Consider the following 24,918-nt stretch of genomic DNA (forward strand, 5'->3'; position numbering starts at 1 on the left):
AATAGTGTAAGTGCTTTCACTTTACATATGCAGATGATTTCTCATATAAGATAAATATAATCATATACTCCTTGACCTTATTTAAAGCATATTGGTTTCACCTCATCACAGATTATTCCTGTGACACCTTAGATTGAAGCATCTCTAGCTTTAATCACTTCTCTCTCTGCAGATTTTCATTTTTTTTATGAACTATATCATGTCTTTGAAACCGTATACCATTGTGTAGAAAGAGAAATTTTCTATACCAATATGTCAATGAAAACACCAGGATGAGGAACTTTACATCATCATTGCAAGAGCTCATCATCAAACATACTAGCATGTTTATTGAGAATACTAATTTATGATCCACTAGTTGGAAATATTGATCATGTTCAAGTTTGACTATGTGGCAAATAAAAACATGAAAAGAATAGAGTTCAAGACAATACAAGAAGAGATATAATCGTAATTGTGGAAATCGCAAACTTCAACAATTTTTGTAGTAACATAGATTGGGAAATGGAATTCAGAAATCAGGAGTCTGGGCTTTGTGGTGAGAGTTTCAGTGAAAATTTCACTGAAGGAATAGGAAAATTGGTACCTCTAGCCTGAAATACAGAGGGATTAGTAAGGAAAAGGAAAGAATGGTTTAAAAAAAAGATATCAGAAAGTGAAGGAGCTTTGAGATGTGCATTGGGGAAGATACAGATGTTACTCCAGCCATCCAGCATTTTTAAGGTATAAGAGAGCAAGGAAAAAGGATATCTGGATAATGAAGGAGGAATAAAGAAACTTTGAAAAGAATTCATGGACTGGACAGGAGAAAACCCAAAACTTTCCATGGATTCAGAAGGAGTCACCTCTCAGTTAAAGGGCAGCTAATTAAGCTTAGGATTCAATGGGAAAACTGTTGAGGATGTTGTAAGGATGTGTGAGGAACTGAATAGGTTCAGAAGTGTTTTCACACTGGAAGAAATTATAACACCAACACAAGTGGCATGAAATGGGGAAGAGATTTTGGATATCTAGAAAGATATTAACAATATTGAAAGGTCTTGGTTCTTACAAGGCTAATGTTTTTGGTGAAGTTTCTTCAAATGTGCTGAGGATGTGAGCAGATATGCTATGAAGACCCCAGAAACATTGTTTAAGATGTCACTGGAAAGATGCAGAATGCCAAAGGAATCCAAAAGGACCAATATCATACATTTCTTTTAAGAAAATTACAAGGAACAGGTATGTAGATATCTCTTACAATCTATGAGATGCACTCTCAAGGAATGTTTGTTAAGTGAAAAATTCATTTAAAGGGGTCATTGTAACATGGTGCCGATGGAGATGCATTCCTGAGAGTGTCATTTCCTACTTTGGTAAGTGCTTTAGAATAACTTTCATTGCCAATGGTAAGGCTCTGCAGATATTATTTTCATGCATTATAGATGAAACAGTCATAAATACCATATGGGACTAAATTTAATCAAGATTCACAAGTTTGTCGGAACTTACAGTGTTGTTGATTATCCATTCCTACTTTGGCAGCACACCTGTGCCTCCTGTCCTCTTCATCATTTCTGGCAACTTATTGCTTGTGTGGAAAATATTTGTTATAAGTTAGGTTGAAATGAAATGTTTGAGGACAATATGTGGTGTGAAGTGGTTTGATCAAGTAAGTATTGAAAGGGTAAGAGAGATGTGTGGAAATAAAAATTGTGGTTGAGAGAGAATGAGTGAGGAAAGATTGACAAAGAGGATATATGTGTCAAAGGTGGGGGGGAAGAAGGAGAAGCAGGAGACAAAATAGGAGATGGAAGGATGGAGTGAAAAAGATTTTGAGTGATTGGGGCCTGGACATACAGGAGGGTGATAGGCATGCAAGAAATAGAGTGAATTGGAACGATGTGGTATACCGGGATTGACGTGTTGTCAATAGACTGAACCAGGGCATGTGAAATGTCTGGGATAAACCATGAAAAGGTCTGTGGGGAACTCTGATTTCGATGCATTACACAATGACTGCTAAAGACTGAGTGTGAATGATTGTGTTCTTTCTTGTCCGTTTTCCTGGCGCTTCCTCGCTGAAGTGGAGGTGGCGATGCTCTTTTCTATGTGGCAGGGTAGTGCCAGGAGTGGATGGAGGCAACAGGTGTGAGTATGTACATGTGTATATATGTATGTCTGTGTATTTGTATATTTTTTTTTATTATTTTGCTTTGTCGCTGTCTCCCGCGTTTGCGAGGTAGCGCAAGGAAACAGACGAAAGAAATGGCCAAACCCACCCCCATACACATGTATATACATACACGTCCACACATGCAAATATACATACCTATACATCTCAATGTACACATATATATAAACACACAGACACATACATATATACCCATGCACACAATTCACACTGTCTGCCTTTATACATTCCCATCGCCACCTCGCCACACATGGAATACCATCCCCCTCCCCCCTCGTGTGTGTGAGGTAGCGCTAGGAAAAGACAACAAAGGCCCCATTCGTTCACACTCAGTCTCTAGCTGTCATGCTACAGCTCCCTTTCCACATCCAGGCCCCACACAACTTTCCATGGTTTGCCCCAGACGCTTCACATGCCCTGATTCAATCCACTGACAGCATGTCAACCCCGGTATACTACATCGATCCAATTCACTCTATTCCTTGCCTGCCTTTCACCCTCCTGCATGTTCAGGCCCCTATCACTCAAAATCTTTTTCACTCCATCTTTCCACCTCCAATTTGGTCTCCCACTTCTCCTCGTTCCCTCCACCTCCGACACATATATCCTCTTGGTCAATCTTTTCTCACTCGTTCTCTCCATGTGCCCAAACCATTTCAAAACACCCTCTTCTGCTCTCTCAACCACACTCTTTTTATTTCCACACATCTCTCTTACCCTTACATTACTTACTCGATCAAACCACCTCACACCACACATTGTCCTCAAACATCTCATTTCCAGCACATCCACCCTCCTGCGCGTAACTCTATCCATAGCCCACGCCTCACAACCATACAACATTGTTGGAACCACTATTCCTTCAAACATACCCATTTTTGCTTTCCGAGATAATGTTCTCGACTTCCACACATTCTTCAAGGCTCCCAGGATTTTCGCCCCCTCCCCCCACCCTATGATTCACTTCCGCTTCCATGGTTCCATCCGCTGCCAGATCCACTCCCAGATATCTAAAACACTTTACTTCCTCCAGTTTTTCTCCATTCAAACTTACCTCCCAATTGACTTGACCCTCAACCCTACTGTACCTAATGACCTTGCTCTTATTCACATTTACTCTTAACTTTCTTCTTTCACACACTTTACCAAACTCAGTCACCAGCTTCTGCAGTTTCTCACATGAATCAGCCACCAGCGCTGTATCATCAGCGAACAGCAACTGACTCACTTCCCAAGCTCTCTCATCCACAACAGACTTCATACTTGCCCCTCTTTCCAAAACTCTTGCATTCACCTCCCTAACAACCCCATCCATACACAAATTAAACAACCATGGAGACATCACACATCCCTGCCGCAAACCTACATTCACTGAGAACCAATCACTTTCCTCTCTTCCTACACGTACACATGCCTTACATCCTCGATAAAAACTTTTCACTGCTTCTAACAACTTGCTTCCCACACCATATATTCTTAATACCTTCCACAGAGCATCTCTATCAACTCTATCATATGCCTTCTCCAGATCCATAAATGCTACATACAAATACATTTGCTTTTCTAAGTATTTCTCACATACATTCTTCAAAGCAAACACCTGATCCACACATCCTCTACCACTTCTGAAACCACACTGCTCTTCCCCAATCTGATGCTCTGTACATGCCTTCACCCTCTCAATCATTACCCTCCCATATAATTTACCTGGAATACTCAACAAACTTATGCCTCTGTAATTTGAGCACTCACTCTTATCCCCTTTGCCTTTGTACAATGGCACTATGCACGCATTCCGCCAATCCTCAGGCACCTCACCATGAGTCATACATACATTAAATAACCTTACCAACCAATCAACAGTACAGTCACCCCCTTTTTTAATAGATTCTATTGCAATACCATCCAAACCTGCTGCCTTGCCGGCTTTCATCTTCCGCAAAGCTTTTACTACCTCTTCTCTGTTTACCAAATCATTTTCCCTAACCCTCTCACTTTGCACACCACCTCGACCAAAACACCCTATATCTGCCACTCTATCATCAAACACATTCAACAAACCTTCAAAATGCTCACTCCATCTCCTTCTCACATCACCACTACTTGTTATCACCTCCCCATTAGCGCCCTTCACTGAAGTTCCCATTTGCTCCCTTGTCTTACGCACTTGTATTTGTATATATATGTATGTATATGTGCGTGTATGGGCATTTATGTATATATATATGTATATGAGTGGATGGGCCATTCTTCGTCTGTTTCCTGGTACTACCTTGCTGATGGGGAAATGGCAATCAAGTATAATAAAAATGATAATAAGTTAGGATGTGTTGGACTGGCTGCTTCTTTTCATCCTCTCACTAACAAGTACTATTTTGATAATATGGGAAGCATATCCAAGTGACTGACCCACATGAGCCTGACACTTTCCTTCTCGAACCCTATATATCATTTTCTGGGCCACTGTGAATGCTGTACCGATATATGCACTCTTGGGCCATTTTCCATGCAGGAGATACCTAAAAAGAGAGTAACTGAACTGACAAGTTATGGCAGGCTGTAACTGTCTTTGAGAATGTAAACAAAGATTGTAACACATGTATTTGTTGTTTTCTTCTACATATAATGGATTTTTTATTTTATTTTGTTTTTTAATTACTATTGTAAATACTGTCTTTATTTGATGAATATTTTTTCAAGTACATACTATTGTAAATACTGTCTTTATTTGATGAATATTTTTTCAAGTACATTTGATGAAAATCTGTAACACAAGGTTGCAGTAAAAGAGAGATCTCTGTACTAAACTACAAACCAGTCTTACTAATGAATGTGGTATGTCAGTTTCTGGAAAGATAATTTGAAAGCAAATAGATGACTTTCTACAGAGGAGAAATTACCTGAGTGAGAGACAGCACAGTCTTATGGAAAAAAGGCAATGTGCAATCAACCCATTATATTTAGACAAGAGCATGAGCTCTGTCCTATATGAAAAGGAAAGCTGGGTAGATCCTTTGTATTTGGGCTGTCAGGAAGCATTTGACACTTTACTTTATGGGAGGCTGATTAAAAAGCTAAACCACCAGGCAGGAATAAGCAGGAAACTTTCAGTGGATAGAAGATTATCTTCGTGGAAAGGAACAAAGGACATGTTCGAGGAGCCTTCCCCAAGTGGGTTGAGGTGATCAGTGGAGTGCCACAGGGTTCTGTTCTGGATCTTTACTCTTCTTGATGTATTTAAATGACTTGCCTGAAAGTATGACCCCAACCTGAATATGTTTGTAGGTGATGCAAAGGTCATGATTGAAGTGAAAAGTGAGGAGGATTGCATCAGCTTATAAGGGTACCTAAACAGACTCCCAAGTGGGTCTGTTACATGGTTTGATGAAATTCAGCACAAGCAAAGAAGGCCTCAACAGGATTATTATCTAGCAGGGAATAAGCCTCAAGAGTCTGTATGTGAGAAAGTCTCAGGAGTCATCATCATCCTTAACCTGTCATCAAAGTCCCTCATTAGGAGAATAGTTAAGGAGACACACTGTCTTATGGAAAATATTAGAATAACTTTTAAGTATATGGATAAGGAAGTATTTAGCAAGCTGTTTATTTCTCACATGAGTCCAGAACTAGAATATATATTTCTCAAGTTTGGTCACTGCACCTAAACAGGCACAAAGAGCTAATAGAAAAGGGCCAGAGGAGGGCAACAAAGATGGTACAAGAGTTAAAAGAGCTGAGTTTGGAAAAGGCAAGAGGCTTTAAGTTTGCGCACATTGGAAGCGAGAAGAGTGAGGGAGGGGTGATCTGATCACAGTCTTTTGTGTTTTTTTAAAAACAGATTACTGATGGATGATAAACAGTTTTTCAAGAGAAGCAGGGATAGAGCATCCCAAAGATTACTGATGGATGATAAACAGTTTTTCAGGAGAAGCAGGGATAGAGCATCCCAAGGATATAACATGAAATTAAGCAAGAAGCTTGTTGGTATATATATATATGAAGAAATACATTCATAATATAAAGATAGTAGATGAATGGAGTAAGAGGATTGAGGACTTGGTTAGTGCAGATGTCTTACATAGATTTAAGAAGTTGCATGATAGTTGAGAATGTTCCAAAGATTGGGCCCCATGAGTGTAAAATTCTGCCTCTCCATACAGTACAAACTTTATCCATTCACCTTTTTCATGTTTCATTTATCCCACGTATTCTCACATATTGTTACTATCTCACTACATAACTCCAATTGTTGTGCATGATATATCCATCTTTACTGATCATATTTAGAACTATCTTGACATGCATTTATTTGAATTTCAGAGCCATACATCAGAAATATGACAGATACTCCATCATGCAGTCTTCTTATGATGCACTCTACACTTAGTTTCTTCTATTACTAGAGCTTTCAGCATATCTCTAGTTTTCCCTTTTGCAAACTGTATTAATTCAGTTTTCTCTGTCTTTCTAACTGAACTTTTGCTTCAAGGTATATGAATTCAGCTTTGAGCTCTCTCACTTCTTTACCATTCAAATTGATATGACTTTATGACATTTTGTCCCTTTTAGAAATTTCGACTTTACTTTCATTTGCATATGTTTTCGGCATCTTTGCAGTACACTCACCATTAAGGTCACCTATCATTCTAACCAACATCCTTACTGATTCAGTTAAGAGAACAGTATTTTTTGCAAACAGGCAGCTGTGGTCACTTTTGTTTTGTTCTGTTTTGGTTCAGTAGAACACTTTTGTTATTCTGTCTTTCTCAAATACCACTCTGTGCTGTATTCAGGAAACATAAGACATATCAATTATATAGCCCCAGGACCATTTTTATGGGACCCTTGCAGCTTCAAGGCTATATTACATAGACTTCTTTGGAGCGAGAAGTTCCTCAACAAGATTGTACTCCTGTTTGTCCACTGACAAAGATACATCCTTACTGAAGGAGATTTTCTACAAAGGATGGTATCTTATGCAGGTGGATTCCAGAAACACCGAAAATAAAGCAAACTAGATGATTTTATACACCCTTGAACTCTTCCCATATTTATTTCAGTCCACTCACTCATACCTCACTCATACCACCATTTACTCTTCCACATGCATTACTTCCATTATATCACCTGCAATTGAAAAATCTTTCATGCTTACTAAGTTATATCTCTTGAGAGTTATCCCATTACCTCTGTCACTGAACTTTTTCAAATCCATGAATGCTGTGTATGCTTTTTTCACTGATTTCTTCCCTACTTGCCTAAGCATAGGTATCTAATGTACACATCTTTCTTTCCTAGAATGTATCTTCATATTTCAAACAGTTGTAAGGCAGACATTCAGAGGGATAAGCTGGCTTATAATGTTGTAACTGTTTAACAGCCCAAGTAAGATACAGTAGCCTGTTCAGTTTCCAAAAAAAATAATAAGGTGTCTGATCCTCTTAGAAACATAAAAATCTGTAAACCATGGAAAGTTCTGTGGGGCTGTGGTTTCGGTGCATTATTGCATGACAGCTACAGACTGAGTGTGAACGAATGGGGCCTTTATTGTTTTTTCCTAGCGCTACCTCGCACACATGAGGGGGGAGGGTGTTGTTATTCCATGTGTGGTGAGGTGGGGATGGGAATGAATAAAGGTAGACAGTATGAATTATATACATGTGTATATATGTATAAGTCTGTGTGTGTATATATATGTATACATTGAGATGTATAGGTATGTATATGTGCTGTGTGTGGACGTGTATGTATATACATGTGTATGGGGGTGGGTTGGGCCATTCTTTCGTCTGTTTCCTTGCGCTACCTCGCTAACGCGGGAGACAGCGACAAAGCAAAATGATAAAAATAAAAAATTTAATAGTGTAATTTCTATTATCTTTTTGTGGATGAATTTTTTTTTTTTTTGCAGAGATTAGAATTATTGTGTTCTTTTAATAAATTCATTCTCACTGTGATTTTATGTTGTACATATGTATGTATTTTTTTTCATTTAAGACTGGAAGTCAGAGATTGTATTTAATTTTTCAAAGAGTAACTCTCCTGACTGAAGTTCTTCACAAGATATGTCCTGTAAATCTGGCCTGTTATTCACATGTTTTTCACATATATAAAGATATTTTTTATTGGTTCTCATGTTGGTTTTCTTCTTCTCTTCCTTGAACCTTAAAGCTTACTTCCCAGGTCATCAGGTAGTAGACTCTGGATGGTTCTTCAAGATCTCCTCTATTTCTTGGTTGATGCCAGGTACTTTGTCGGGTTGATGTCTTTGTGTCAAGTCCTGCAATATTGCCACCTATGGATAATGCTTTCTCCCATCATGTCCATGCTCTTCATAAAGATGATTAAAAACCATGTCATTTCATACATTTGATTTGTTTGCATGAATGATGATAAAATGCTTGCTGTGTGTACTCATGTAAATGCATAGATTGTGGATATTGTTACTGGATATACATTTTACTGAGATTTACTTATATTGCATGTAGTTCTGACATTTTCAGGTTTTTAGAATTGGTGATGCTTAGTTATTGCATGAAATAAGTAAATTTCTGTGAAGTGACTAATTTCTGCATTCTGACAATGGAAGCTTGAAAGACACATTCAAGGAGCACTATCTGGTCAAGGAAGCTAAATGCTGACAAAGAAAATTGAGATACCATAATTTTTTTTCGTGGTTGTTTGCTGTTTCCTGCTTTAGTGAGGTAGCACCAGGAATAGACAAAGACATGGCCTAATTTGCTCATATCCATTTTATTTTCTGTTTTGTATAATGCATCAAAACCTCATCCCCATCCACATCCAGGCCCACAGTCCTCTTCATGGTTTCTCCTGACATCTTCATATGCTCTGATTCTGTCCATTGATATGTCATTACTTGTATAAAACATTGCTCCATTTTACGCATGCCTTACACCCTTCTGCGTGCTCAGGCCGAGAACACTCAGAAACTTTCATACCATCATCTGTCTCCAGTTTGGTTTTTCCTTTCTCCTTTTCCCCCTCCACCTTTGACTCATATATCCTCTTGGTCATCCTCTCCTTACTCGTTCTCTCCATTTGTCCAAACCATTTCAGCACACCTTTCTCATCTCTCTCAACCATACTTTTCTTATTACCATATTTCTATCTTATCCCATCATTTCTTATTCTTTCAACCCTCCTTACACCACATAGTGTCCTCAGCATCTTATTTCCAACACACTCAACCTCTACCATACATTCTCACCAAGAGCCCACTCCACATCCATACAACCTTGATGTGACTTTTATACTTTTAAGCATGGCCATCTACACCTCTCTTTATATGCATTCCTCGATATTTCCAGGACCTGTGCCCCCTTTATTTACCTCCCATGGTTCCATTTGCTGCCATGACCCCTTCCATGTATCTTATAATTCACTCCTTCCATGTTATCTCAATTCAGAGTCATGCCCCAGCTGAAGTGTCTCTTTCCACTGTAAAACTGAATAGCTTTACATTTATTGATATTCACTCAACTTTTTTCACACTCTCAAACTCTGAAACCAACTTTTGCAGTTTCTAGCTTGAATTTGTATTTAGCACTGTGTCATTAACAAACAACAGCTAAGTCACTTTCTGGGCCTCCAAACCCAACATGCTGCACATGTGCTCCTCTCTTTTAAGACCCTTGCATTTATATTTCTCACCACCCCATCCATAAATAAGTTAAACAGCCATTGTGATATCACATCCCCTGCCACAGACTTCCTTTATTGGCACCACTCATTCTCCTCTCTTAGTCTCACGCACACCATATATATTTAAAACCTTCAACAGAGCATTCCTAACAACCCTTTAATATGCTTCCTTGAGAGCCATAAACACCTCATACAAATCCTGTTTCTCAAAGTCTCTTGCACATATTCTTAAAAACAAACACCTTATCCATTTATACTCTACCACTCTGAAACCACATTTTCCCTAACCTGATCAATCTGGTGCTATGTGCATGCCACCACCCTTTTTACTCCTACTCTTCCATAGAATTTACCAGGTATATTCAACAGACTTATACCTCTGTAATTTGAACTTATGCTTTTTTTTTCCCTTCCCTTTTTACATTGGCACCTTGCAAGCATTCCATCACAGGCATCTCACCATGAGCCACACATACTTTGAAAATCCTAAGAAATTCAACTATATTCTAATCTTCTCTGACTGCTTTGTTGCCTTTTATCTTATGCAAGGTTTTCTTCAACTTTCCTCGTTTAAACAGATTATTTGCCTTGATTCTCATATTTTGCATAACTTCACATTCAGAAACATCCCATATTTGGCACCTTAAAATTAAACACATTCTAAGGTACTTCAAAATACTCAATTTATGTCCTATTCATCTCATTTTTGCCTATTACCATTTACACATTTGCACCCTTTACCAGTGTTCCTATTTGTTCCCTTGTTTTTCACACCGTTTGCCTCATTCCATAATATTGTTCTCTAAAGTTTGCTGAAAGTTGCTGGCCCCTGCTCCTATTTCCTCTCTTTTTCAGCCCCTGCACCTTCCTGCTAGGAAAAGACAACAAAGGCCACATTCATTCACACTCAGTCTCTAGCTGTCATGTTTAATGCACCAAAACCACAGCTTTCTTTCCACATCCAGGCCTCACAAAACTTTCCATGGTTTACCCCAGATGCTTCACATGCCCTGGTTCAATCCATTGGCAACACATCGACCACAGTATACCACATCATTCCTGTTCACTCTACTCTTTGCACACCTTTCACCCTCCTGTATGTTCAGGCCTCAATCACTGTAAGTCCATTCACTCCATCCTTCCACCTCCAATTTGGTCCTCCACTTCTCCTCGTTCCTTCTACCTCTGACCCATATATCCTTTGTCAATCTTTCCTCTCTCATTCTCTCCATGTGACCAAACCATTTCAATACACCCTCTTCTGCTCTCTCAACCACACTCTTTTTATTTCCACACATCTCTCTTACCCTTTCATTACTTACTCAAACCACCTCACACCACATATTGTCCTCAAACATCTCATTTCCAACACATCCACCCTCCTCTGCACAACCCTATCTATAGCCCATGCCTTGCAACCATATAACATTGTTGGAACCACCATTCCTTCAAACATACCCATTTTCGCTCTCTGAGATAATGTTCTCGCCTTCCACACATTCTTCAAGCTCCCAGAACCTCCACCCCCTCCCTCACCCTGTGATTCACTTCCACTTCCATGGTTCCATCCGTTGCTAAATCCACTCCCAGATATCTAAAACACTTCACTTCCTCCAGTTTTTATTCATTCAAACTTACCTCCCGGTTAACTTGTCCCTCAACTGTACTGAATCCAATTACCTTGCTCTTATTCACATTTACTCTCAGCTTTCTTCTTTCACACACTTTACCAAACTCAGTCACCAACTTCTGTAGTTTCTCACCTGAATCAGCCACCAGTGCTGTATCATCAGCGAACAGCAACTGACTAATTTCCCAAGCGTTTTCATGCTCAATAGACTGCATACTTGTCCCTCTCTCCAAAACTCTTGCATTCACCTCCCTAACGACCCTATCCATAAACAAATTAAACAACCATGGAGACATCACGCGTGTGTGGGCGTTTATGTATATACATGTGTATGTGGGTGAATTGGGCCATTCATTTATCTGTTTCCTTGTGCCACCTCGCTAACGTGGGAGACGGCGATTAAGTATATTAGATAAATGAATAATAAGAATATTATTATACTTGATCACTGGTTTCCACATCATTGAGATGGCACCAGGAAACAGACGAAAAATGACCCATCCACTCACATACACATATATATACATAAATGCACATGCACACACATATACATACATACATATGCATACACATTCACAGACATATACATATATACACATGTACATATTCATATTTGCTTGCCTTTAATCCATTCCCAGCACCATCCTGCCCAACAGGAAACAGTATCACTGCCCCCTGCTCCAGCAAGATCGCTGTCAGAAAACAGACAAAAAAGCCGCATTCATTCACACTCAGTCTCTAGTTGTCATGTGTAATGCACTAAAATCACAGCTCCCAGTCCAGGCCCCACAGACATTTCCATGGTTTACCCCAGATGTTTCACATGCCCTGGTTCAGTCTATTGACATCACATCAACCCCGACATACCACATCATTCCAATTCACTCTGTTCCGTGCATGCTCTCACCTTCCTGTATGTTCAGGCCCCCAATCACTCAAAATCTTTTCCACCTTCAATTAGGTCTCCCACTTCTTGTTTCTTCCACCTGTGACACATATATCCTTTTTGTCAATCTTTCCTTTCTCATTCTCTCCATATGTCCAAACCATTTCAACACACCCTCTTCTGCTCTCTCAACCACACTCTTTTTATTACCACACATCTCTCTTGCCCTTTCATTACTTACTTGGTCAAACCACCTCTCACAACACATTATCCTCAAACATTTCATTTCCAACACACCCATCCTCCTCTGTACAACCCTATCTATAGCCCCGGCTTTGCCACCATATAATGTTGTTGGAACTACTATCCCTTCAAACATTCCCATTTTTGCTTTCTGAGATAATGTTCTCTCCTTTCACACATTCTTCATAGCTCCCATAACCTTTGCCCCCTACCCCATCCTGTGACTCTCTTCCGCTTCCGTGGTTCCATTTGCTGCCAAGTCCATTCCCAGATATCTAAAACACTTCACTTCCTCCAACCTTTTTCCATTCAAACTTATATGCCAATTAACTTTTCCCTCACCCTACTTAACCTAATTACCTTGCTCTTATTCATATTTACTCTGAATTTTCTCTTTTCACACACTTTTCCAAACTCAGTTACCAACTTCTGCCATTTCTCGCTTGAATCACCCACCAGTGCTCTATCATCATTGAACAAAAACTGACTCACTTCCTAGGCCCTCTCATCCCCAACAGACTGCATATTCACCCCTAACCTCAAGACTCTTGCATTTACCTCCCTAACCACCCCATCCATAAACACATTAAACAAGCATGGGGACATCACACATCCCTGCCGCAGACTGACATTCACTGGGAACTAGTCACTCTCTTCTCTTCCCACTTGTACACATGCCTTACATCTTTAATAAAAACTTTTCACCTCTTTAACAGGTTACCTCCCACACCATATACTCTTAAGTCCTTCTACAATGCATCTCTGTCAACCTTATCATGTGCCTTCTCCAGATCCATAAATGCCTCGTACAGATCCATCAGTTTCTCTTATTATTTCTCACACTCATTCTTCAGAGCAAACACCTGATCCACACATCCTCTTCCTTTTTTTTTGAAAGCACACTGCTCCTTCCCAGTCTGATGCTTTGTACATGCCTTCACCCTCTCAATCAGTACCCTCCCATATAATTTCCCAGGAATACTCAACAAGCTTATGCCTCTGTAGTTCAAACACTCACCTTCATCCCCTTTGCCTTTGAAGAGTGGCACTATACATGCACTCCGCCAATCCTCAGGCACTTCACCATGATCCATATATATATTGAATATCCTTACCAACATATCAACAACACACTCACCCCCTTTCTTGATCATTTCAACTGCAGTACCTTCCAAACCTGCCGCCTTGCCATATTTCATCTTCCGCAAAGCTTTCACCACCTCATCTCACTTAACCAAGCCATTCTCTTAGACCCCTCTCACTTCACGCACCTCCCCGACCAAAACACCCGACATCTGCCACTCTATCATCAAACACATTCAACAGACCTTCAGAATACTCACTTTTTCACTACCTGTTATCACTTCCCACTATGCTCCCTTCACTGATGTTCCATTTGTTCTCTTGTTTTTTGCACATTATTTCCCTCTTTTCTCTTCTTTTTCCAAAACATCTTTTTATACTCCCTAAAGTTTAATGATACTCTCTCACCCCAACTCTTATTTGCCCTCTTTTTCAGCCCTTGCCCCTTCCTCTTGACCTCCTGCCACTTTTTCTTATACATCTCCCATTCATTTGCACTCCTTCCTTGTAAGTATCGTCCAAGTGCCTCTCTTCCTCTTTCACTAAGAACTTTACTTCTTCATCCCACCACTCACAACCCTTTCTGGTCTGCTCACCTTTCTCATGCCACATGCATGTTTTGCCCATGCCATCATTGCTTTCCTTAATACATCCCATTCCTCACCCACTCCTCCCGCATCATTTGCTCTCGCTGTTTGCTGTTCTACACTCAATCTCTCTTGGTATTTCTTCACACAAGTTTCCTTTCCGAGCTCACTTACTTTCATCACTCTCTTCTCCCCAGCAGTCTCTCTTCCTTTTAGAAAACCTCTACAAATCTTCACTTTCGCATCCACAAGATGGTGATCAGACATCCCTCCAGCTGCCCCTCCCAGTACATTAACATCCAAAAGTCTCTCTTTTACACACCTATCAATCAACACGTAATCCAGTAATGCCTTTTGACAATCTCTCCTACTCACATACGTATACTTACGTATATCTCTCTTTTTAAACCAGGTATTCCCAATCACTATTCGCTTTTCAGCACACAAGTCTACAAGCTCTACACCATTTCTATTCAGAACACTGAATACCCCATGTAACCAATTATAGCCTCCACTGCCACATTACTCACTTTTGCATTTGAATCATCCATCGCTAATTCCCGGTCTCTTGCATGTATGTATGTATGTGTCATAGAAGGTGACTTTAGTGGAGAAGGACTTGGTGGGTGCCTTTGAAACCCTCCCTTCTTGTATTTCAGTTTCTGAAAGATGGAACAGAAGATGGAACCAAATGAGATGTGTTCATCCTCTTCAAAGGCTAAGGCTAGGTTGTCTAAATGTGTGTGGTTGTAACCTAAATGAGAAGAAAGGAGTTATAGGTATTATGTTTGAGGAGAGGAATGTAATTGTTCTGGGCCTGGTTTGGAAATGTCATAGGGTTTAAGTGAGGGGTTGGTGGAAGGATAAGAATTGAGGAAAGGGTTGCACTGCTGATCAAGCAGGAGTTGTGAGAATGTGTGAAGACTGACTTTAGTGAAAATGAGTGGTTTGTGATGTATAGATAGATATATTGTTGTTTATGCACTGCTCCCTGAGAAGCAGGAGGATGATAGCAAATGTTTTGGGAGCAGCTGATGGAACATGTCAGTTATTTCTATACTAGAGATCGGGTTTCAGTTAAATGTGAGATTTAGTAATGTGGAAATTGAGAGTATGATTGAGGAACATTGGGTATTCAATGACATGATAGGATTGGTGAATACTGTGTGGAGTTGTGTGTTAAAAAAAGGACTGGTGATTGGGAATAACTGGTTTAAAAGGAGGGACATACTAAAGTATATGTGGATGAGTAGGAAAAATGGCATTGATAAGAAGGTATTATTGGATTACATACTAAATGACTGGCCTGCTAAAGAGAGGTTCTCAGATGTGACTGTTGAGATAGACAGCTTGTGGGATTGGATGTAGAATGACAAAGAGTGAGAGTATACAAAACAAGGGGAGTTGGTTAGGAATGGGAGATATTTAGGAAAGCAGTGTTAGTATGTGCAGAAAGTGGGAATTGGGCTGCTTAAAACAGTAGAGAGTGGGGGGATTATGAAGTAAAATTGCTAGTGAAAGAGGAAAGAGAGGTAAATAGGAGGTATGTACATGCAAGGAAGGAATATAGATGATTTGGAGTTATGCAAGAGAAAGTATCAGGGAGTTATGAGGAAGGTGTAGGTGTTGAAGAAGAGGACAATTGGGAGCTGGGATGAAGGGTTATCAGTAAACTTTAGGGAGAATGAATTTTTTAAGAAATAGATCATATGGTGTGAAATAAAAAAGAGAACAAATGGGAACATTAGTGAAAGGGGCAAATGGGTAAGTGGCAACAAGTAATGAGGTAAGGAGAAGATGGAGTGAGTAATTTGAAGGCCTTTTGATTGTGTTTCATGATAGGGTGGCAGATGTAGAGTGTTTGAGTCGGGGAGTTGTGTGAACTTAGAGTCAAGGAGAGTAGTTCGGCGAAGTCTTATGCAAGAGGAAGTGTGGCAAGGTAGCTGGAGCAGATGGTATTGTAGAAGAATTACTAAAGAAAGTGGGTTAGTAATTGGTTATTTAGGATTTTCAGCATATGTTTGGATCATGGTGAGGTATCTGAGGATTAGCAGAATGCATGTAGAGTGCCATTGTAAAAAGGCAAGGGGGACAAAGATGAGTGTTTAGAATACAAAGATATAAGTTTCTTGAGTGTACCTAGTAAGTTTTATGGGAGAGTGTTGACTAAGAGGGTGAAGGCATGTACAGAGCATCAGAATGGAGAGGAACAGTGTGGTTTCAGGAGTGTTAGAGGATATGTATCATATTTTACTTTGAGGAATGAGTGTGAGAAATACTTAGAGAACAAGAAGTATTCGTATGTCACATTTTTGGATCTGTAGCAAGCATGTAATAAGGCTGATAGAGATGCTTTGTGGAAGGTCGTACCAATATACCATGTTGGGGGAAAAGCCACTTGAAGCAGTGAGAAGTGTTTCTCTCAAGTTTAAGGCTTGTATATGAGAAGAGAGTAGAGTGAGTACGTCTAGATGGGTGTGTGATGTCACCGTGGCTGTTTAATTTGTTTATGGATAGTGTAGCGAGGGGGGTAAATGCAAGAGTCTTGGAGAGAGGGGCAAGTATTTAGTCTGAAGGAGGTGAGAGGGGTCCTGGAAGTGAGTCATTTGTTTGATGATGACACAGCACTGGTGGCAGATTAAAGTGAGAAACTGCAGAAGTAAGTGATCAAATTTAGGAGAGTGTATGAAATATGGAAGTTGAGAATAACTGTGAATGAAGGCAAAGATTTTATGTTTAGGAGGGCAAAGGGATGGGTTAGTTGGGTTGTGAGTTTGAATGGAGAAAATTTAGAAGTGAGGTGTTTTAGATATCTGGGAGCGGACACAGCAGCAATTGGAACCATGGAAGAGGAAGTAATTCATATGGTTGGTGATGGAGCAAAGATTCTTGGAACACTGAGGAACATATGGAAAGAGGTCATTATCTGGGAGGGCAAAAATGGGTATGTTAAAACGTATAATAGTCCCAACAAGGTTATGTGGATGTGAAACATGGGCCATAGCTGAGGATGTGCAGAGGAGGGTGGAGGTGTTAGAGATTAAATGTTTGAGGGCAACATATGGTGTGAGTTGGTTTCATTGAGTAAGTGATAGAAATGTAAGAGAGATGGTGGTGATAAAAAGAGTGTGGTTTAGAGAGCAGAAAAGGGTGTGCTGAAATGATTTTGACATGGAGAGTTAGTGAGGAAAGGTCGAGAGAGAGAGAGATTATATATGTCAGAAGTGGATGGAACAAGGAGAAAGGGGAGACAGAATTGGAGATGGAAGGATGGAACTTCAAAAATTTTGAGTGGCTGGGGCCTAAATATATAGGAGAGTAAAAGCCATGTATGGGATTGAGTGACTTTGGACAGTGTAGTATTCAGGGATTGACTTGCTGTCAGTGGACTGAATCAGGGCATTTGAAGTGTCGAGTAAACCATGGAAAGGCCTGTGGGGCCTGGTTGTGGATGGGGAGTTGTGGTTTTGATGCATTACATGACAGCTAGAGAATGGATGTGAGCATATGAGGCCTTTCTTTGTCTGTTCCTGGTGCTAATGCAGGAAATAGCAGTCAAGTACTTGTTTTCCATTTCCCACGATGGCAAGATAGTACCAGGAATGGACACTTTATGTTTTTGATCAAAATTATTATATTAACATGTTTTTTGAAAGCTATAAGAAGTTGAGAATTTGCTATGTGAAATTTATGTAATGTTTGTCATATGTTTCTTGATTGTAGATCATAAATTCTTGTTAATCAATATGTAAGTTAATACTAACATTTTAAGTTTGTCTGCATGCTGCTTGTGACTTGTTTTGAACTCATCATATAATGTTAAATCTGCTTGTTTGATATACTTATTTAGCTGATTGGTTTTGAAATTAATTTTAATTGAGCTATTGTTCTCAAATAAATATTTATAGATTTTTAGTCATATGTATTAACTTGAGGATGTAGAATATGGGGAATATATATATTTATTATGTATTTTTTAATTTATGAATATGATATTTATGATTCCAGTTATGAGAGGGAATATAGTGTGCTTCATAGTGGGACCAACAGCATTTATGGAGAAAGGGATGATAAAAGTAGTCATCAATTAGAAGACCTCAATTTACCAACTACTTTGTCTCTACCAACCCATACAGGAAGTATTAAAGGTAATTATAGTACATTTTGATAAGGAGGTAAGTAAGCAAAGAGTTTTGCTTGCATTTTCTTGCTTACCATGTCTCAGTTTTTATCAAGTAAATGTTTTGCAGCACTTGATATTCAATATAGAATCTTCCTCAGATCATGCATTCCTGATGAAATAAACTTAATTGAAAATCACAGACTTTACCTTGAGTACAGTCATGTTATTTTAGTCGTGATATATATCTTTGCTTGGTCATACATAAAATATGTTTAGCTATTCAGGAAAATTATCTTGGTGATAATTTTCATTTTGTAACTGTGAATGAACTTTCGGGATGATATTTGCCTTTAACATTAAACCCTTAACTCTCTAGTGTATTTATAAAGGTGAGAGTTCAAACTACAGAAGCATAATTTTGTTGAGTATTCCTGGAAAATTGTATGAGAGGGTATTGATTGAGAGGGTGAAGGCATGTACAGAGAATCAGATTGGAGAAGAGCTGTGTGGTTTCAGAAGTGGTAGAGGATGTGTGGGTCAGGTGTTTGCTTTGAAGAATATATGTGATAAATACTTAGAAAAACAGATGAATTTGTATGTGGCATTTATGGATCCGATAGGGTAGATAGAGATGCTTTGTGGAAGGTCGGAAGAATATATAGTGTGGGTGGTGAGATGCTAGAAGCAGTGAGGAATTTTTATCAAAGGCATAAAGCATATGTATGATAAGGAAGAGAGGAGAGTAAGCGGTTTTCAGTGAAGGTAGGTCTGTGTCAGAGATGTGTGTTGTTTGATTTGTTTATGGATTGGGTGGTTAGGGAGGTAAATGCAAGAGTTTTGGAGAGAGGGGCGAGTATGCAGTCTGTTGGGGATGAGAGGGCCTGAGAAGTGAGTCAGTTGTTGTTCGCAGATGATACAGTGCTGGTGGATGATTTGAGTGAGAAATTACTGAAGTTGGTGAATAAGTTTGGGAAAGTGTGTGAAGGGAGAAAGTTAAGAGTAAATGTGAATGAGAGCAAGGTTATTATGTTCAGTAGGGTTGAGGGACAAGTTAGTTGGGATGTGAGTTTGAATGGAGAAAAATTGCTGGACGTGATGTGTTTTAGATATCTGGGAGTGGACTTAGCAAAAAATGGAACCATGGATGTGAGTCATAGGGTGGGGGAGGGGGCAAATGTTCTGGGAGCATTAACGAGCTAGCGCAAGGAAACAGATGAAAGAATGGCCCAACCCACCCAGATACACATGTATATACATAAACACCCACACACACACATATACATACCTATATATTTCACCGTATACCTACATATACATACACAGGCATATACATATATACTTTCTTTTAAACTATTAGCCATTTCCCGCGTTAGCGAGGTAGCGTTAAGAATAGAGGACTGGGCCTTTTTTGGAATATCCTCACCTGGCCCCCTCTGTTCCTTCTTTTGGGGAAAAAAAGAAAAAAAAAAAACGAGAGGGGAGGATTTCCAGCCCCCCGCTCCCTCCCCTTTTAGTTGCCTTCTACGACACGCAGGGAATACGTGGGAAGTATTCTTAATCCCCTATCCCCAGGGATAATACATATATACACATGTGCATATTCATGCTTGCTGCCTTCATCCATTCCCGTCGCCAACCCACCACACATGACATAGCAACCCCCGCCCCCCTCACGTAAGGTAGTGCTAGGAAAAGACAAAAAAGGCCACGTGTTCACACTCAGTCTCTAGCTGTCATGTGTAATGCATGGAAACCACAGCTCCCTCTCCACATAGAGGCCCCATAGACTTCTCATGCTTTACCCCAGATGCTTCACATGCCCTGGTTCAATTGACTGACAGCACGTCGACCCCGGTATACCACCTCGTTCCAATTCACTCTATTCCTTACACGCCTTTCATCCTCCTGTACGTTCAGTCCCCAGTTGCTCAAGAACTTTTTCACTCCATCCTTCCACTTCCAATTTGGTCTTCTGCTTCTTCTTTCCTTTCCTCACTCATTCTCTCCATGTGACCAAACCATTTCAATACATCCTCTTCTGCTCTCTCAACCACACTCTTTTTATTACCACACATCTCTCTTACCCTTTCATCACTTACTCGATCAAACCACCTCACACCACATATTGTCCTCAGATATCTCATTTCCAGCACATCCAAATTCTTCCGCCCAACCCTATCTATCCCCCATGCCTCACAACCATATAACATTGTTAGAACCACTATTCCTTCAAACATACCCATTTTTTTGCTCACTTCCGCTTCCATGATTCCATCTGCTGCCAAATCCACTCCCAGATATCTAAAACACTTCACTTCCTCCAGTTTTTCTCCATTCAAACACACCTTCCAATTTGCTTGTCCCTCACCCATACTGAACCTAGTAACCTTGCTCTTATTCACATTTACTCTCAGCTTTCTCCTTTCACACACTTTACCAAATTCAGTCACCAGCTTCTGCAGTTTCTCACCCGAATCAGCCACCAGCACTGTATCATGAGCGAACAACAACTGACCCACATCCCAAGTCCTCTCATCCACAACAGACTGCATACTTGCCCCTCTCTCCAAAACTCTTGCATTCACCTCCCTAACAACCCCATCCAAAAACAAATTAAACAACCATGGAGACATCATGCATCCTGGCTGCAAAATGTATAGGTATGTATATTTACGTGTATGGACGTGTATGTATATACATGTGCATGTGGGTAGGTTGGGCCATTCTTTCGTCTGTTTCCTTGTGCTACCTCGTTAACACCTGAGACAGCGACAAAGTATAATAAAATGAATATACATAGGGGAGAAAGAATACATCCCATGCATTCCTCACGTGTCGTAGAAGGCAACTAAAGGGGATGGTAGCGGGGGCTAGAAACCCTCCCCTTCTTGTATTTTGACTTTCTAAAAGGGGACAGAGGCGACGGGGCAGAGTGAATAAATAGATAAATATATATAGGGGAGAAAGAATACTTCCTACGTATTCCCTGCATGTCGTAGAAGGCGACTAAAAGGGAAGGGAGCGGGGGGCTGGAAATCCTCCCCTCTCATTTTTTTTTCAAATTTTCCAAAAGAAGGAACAGAGAAGGGGGCCATATGAGGATATTCCCTCAAAGGCCCAGTCCTCTGTTCTTAACGCTACCTCGCTAATGCGGGAAATGGCGAATAGTATGAAAAAAAAAAAAAAAAATAAAAGGGGAAACAGAAGGAGGTACTTGGGTAGTGATCATCCTCCTCAAAGGCTCAGATTGGGGTGTCTAAATGTGTGTGGATGTAACCAAGATGAGAAAAAAGGAGAGATAGGTAGTATATTTGAGGAAAGGAACCTGGATGTTTTAGCTCTGAGTGAAATGAGGCTCAAGAGTAAAAGGGAAGAGTGGTTTGGGAATATCTTGGGAGTAAAGTCAGTGGATAGTGAGAGGACAAGAGCAAGGGAAGGAGTAGCACTATTCCTAGAACAGCAGTGGTGGTAGTACGTGATAGAGTGTAAGAAAGTAAACGTTAGATTGATATGAGTAAAACTGAAAGTTGATGGAGAGAGATTGATGATTATTGGTGCATATACACCTCTAAGAAAGTAAACTCTAGATTGATATGAGTAAAACTTAAAGTGGATGGAGAGAGATGGGTGATTATTGGTGCATATACGCCTGGGCAGGAGAAGAAAGATGATGAGAGGCAAGTGTTTTGGGAGCAGCTGAGTGAATGTGTTAGTAGTTTTGATGCACTAGACCGGGTTATAGTGATGGGTGATTTGAATGCAAAGGTGAGTGATGTGGCAGTTGAGGGAAAAATTTGTGTACATGGGGTGTTCAGTGCTGTAAATGGAAATGGTGAAGAGCTTGTAGATTTATGTGCTGAAAAAGGACTGGTGATTGGGAATACCTGGTTTAAAAAGAGAGGTATACATAAGTATATGTATGTATGCATGAGAAATGGCCAGAGAGCGTTATTTGATTACATGTTGGTTGATAGGCGTGTGGAAGAGAGACTTTTGGATGTTAATTTGTTGAGAGTGCCACTGGAGGGATGTCTGATCATTATCTTGTGGAGGCAAAGGTGAAGATATGTAGAGGTTTTCAGAAAAGAAGAGAGAATGTTGGGGTGAAGAGAGTTGTGAGAGTAAGTGAGCTTGGGAAGGAGACTTGTGTGAGACTTGCGCAAAAGATGCTTGTGGCATGAGAAGCGTGGGAGGTGGGCAGATTAGAAAGGGTAGTGAGTGGTGGGATAAAGAAGTAAGATTATTAGTGAAAGAGAAGAGAGAGGCATTTGGACGATTTTTGCAGGGAAATATTGCAAATGACTGGGAGATGTATAAAAGAAAGAGGCAGGAGGTCAAGAGAAAGGTACAAGAGGTGAAAAAGAGGGCAAATGAGAGGTGGGGTGAGAGAATATCATTAAATTTTAGGGAGAATAAAAAGATGTTTTGGAAAGAGGTAAATAAAGTGTGTAAGACAAGGGAACAAATGGTAACATCAGTGAAGGGGATTAATGGGGAGGTGATAACAAGTAATGGTGATGTGAGAAGGAGATGGAGTGAGTATTTTGAAGGTTTGTTGAATGTGTTTGATGATAGAGTGGCAGATATAGGGTGTTTTGGTGGAGGTGGTGTGCAAAGTGAGAGGGTTAGGGAGAATGATTTGGTAAACAAAGAAGAGGTAGTAAAAGCTTTGCAGAAGATGAAAGCCAGCAAGGCAACGGGTTTGGATGGTATTGCAGTGGAATTTATTAAAAAAGGATGTGAACTTGTTGTTGACTGGTTGATGAGGATATTCAATGTATGTATGGCTCATGGTGAAGTGCCTGAGGATTGGCAGAATGCATGCATAGTTCTATTGTACAAAGGCAAAGGGGATAAAGGTGAGTGTTCAGATTACAGAGGTATAAGTTTGTTGAGTATTCCTGGAAAATTATATGGGAGGGTATTGATCGAGAGGGTCAAGGCATGTATAGTGCATCAGATTGGGGAAGAGCAGTGTGGTTTCCGAAGTGATAGAGGATGTATGGATCAGGTGTATGCTTTGAAGAATGTTTGTGAGAAATACTTAGAAAAACAAGTGGATTTGTGTGTAGAATTTATGGACCTGGAGAAGGCATATGCTAGAGTTTATAGAGATGCTCTGTGGAAGGTATTAAGAATATATGGTGTGGGAGGCAAGTTGTTAGAAGAAGTAAAAAGTTTTTATTGAGGATGTAAGGCATGTGTACGAGTAGGAAGAAAGGTAAGTGATTGGTTCTCAGTAAGTATCGGTTTGCAGCAAGAGTGTGTGATGTCTCCATGGTTGTTTAATTTGTTTATGGATGGGGTTGTTAGGTAGGTGAATGCAAGAGTTTTATGAGAGAGGGCCATGTATGCAGTCTGTTGTGGATGAGAGAGCTTGGGAAGTGAGTTAGTTGTTGTTCGCTGATGATTCATCACTGGTGGCTGATTCGGGTGAGAAACTGCAGACGCTTGTGACTGAGTTTGGTAAAGTTTGTGAAAGAAGAAAGCTGAGAGTAAGTGTTAATAAGAGCAAGGTTATTAGGTACAGTAGGGTTGAAGGACATGTCAGTTGGGAGGTAAGTTTGAATGGTGAAAAACTGGAGGAAGTGAAGTGTTTTAGATATCTGGGAGTGGATTTGGCAATGGATGGAACCATGGAAGTGGAAGTGAGTCACAGGATGGGGGAGGGAGCAGAAGTTCTGGGAGCATTGAAAAATGTGTGGAACGCAAGAACATTATCTCGGAAAGAAAAAATAGGTGTGTTTGAAGGAATAGCATTTCCAACAATGTTATATAGTTGCGAGGCATGGGCTATAGATAGATTTGTGCGGAGGAGGATGGATGTGTTGGAAATGAGATGTTTGAGGACCATATGTGGTGTTAGGTGGTTTGATCGAGTAAGTAATGAAAGGGTAAGAGAGATGTGTGGTAATAAAAAGAGTGTGGTTGAGAGAGCAGAAGAGGGTGTTTTGAAATGGTTTGGTCAAATGGAGAGAGTGAGTGAGGAAAGATTGACAAAGAGGATGTATATGTCAGAGGTGGACGGAACGAGGAGAAGTGGGAGACCATATTGGAGGTAGAAAGATGGAGTGAAAAAGATTCTGAGTGATCGGGGCCTGAACATGCAGGAAGGTGAAAGGCGTGCAAGGAATAGAGTGAATTGGAACAATGTGGTATACCGGGGTTGACGTGCTATCAATGGATTGAACCAGAGCATGTGAAGCGTCTGGGGTAAACCATGGAAAGTTGTGTGGGGCCTGGATGTGGAAAGGGAGCTGTGGTTTCGGTGCATTATACATGACAGCTAGAGACTGAGTGTGAACGAATGGGGCCTTTGTTGTCTTTTCCTAGCACTACCTCGCACTCATGAGGGGGGAGGGGGATGGTATTCCATGTGTGGCGAGGTGGCGATGGGAATGAATAAAGGCAGACAGTGTGAATTGTGTGCATGGGTATATATGTATGTGTCTGTGTGTATATATATGTGTACATTGAGATGTATAGGTATGTATATTTGTGTGTGTGGACGTGTATGTATATACATGTGTA

General features: G+C 40.2%; 1 protein-coding gene across 5 annotated transcripts in view; it reads left to right on the top strand.

Annotated features, from left to right (window-relative positions):
- LOC139756002 (polyamine-transporting ATPase 13A3-like) overlaps positions 1 to 24,918 on the top strand; it is a 417,344-nt gene that overhangs the window by 161,013 nt on the left and 231,413 nt on the right. For 4 of the 5 annotated variants that reach the window (XM_071674925.1, XM_071674927.1, XM_071674928.1 and 1 more), the window contains 2 exons: positions 8,345 to 8,419; positions 18,273 to 18,412. In XM_071674925.1, coding sequence (XP_071531026.1) covers positions 8,345 to 8,419; positions 18,273 to 18,412 — 215 coding nt within the window. The remainder of the gene's footprint in view (positions 1 to 8,344; positions 8,420 to 18,272; positions 18,413 to 24,918) is intronic. The other variant, XM_071674926.1, reaches the window with a different exon arrangement.

The sequence above is a fragment of the Panulirus ornatus genome, chromosome 20 (assembly GCF_036320965.1).
Source record: "Panulirus ornatus isolate Po-2019 chromosome 20, ASM3632096v1, whole genome shotgun sequence".
Taxonomy (NCBI): Eukaryota; Metazoa; Arthropoda; class Malacostraca; order Decapoda; family Palinuridae; genus Panulirus; species Panulirus ornatus.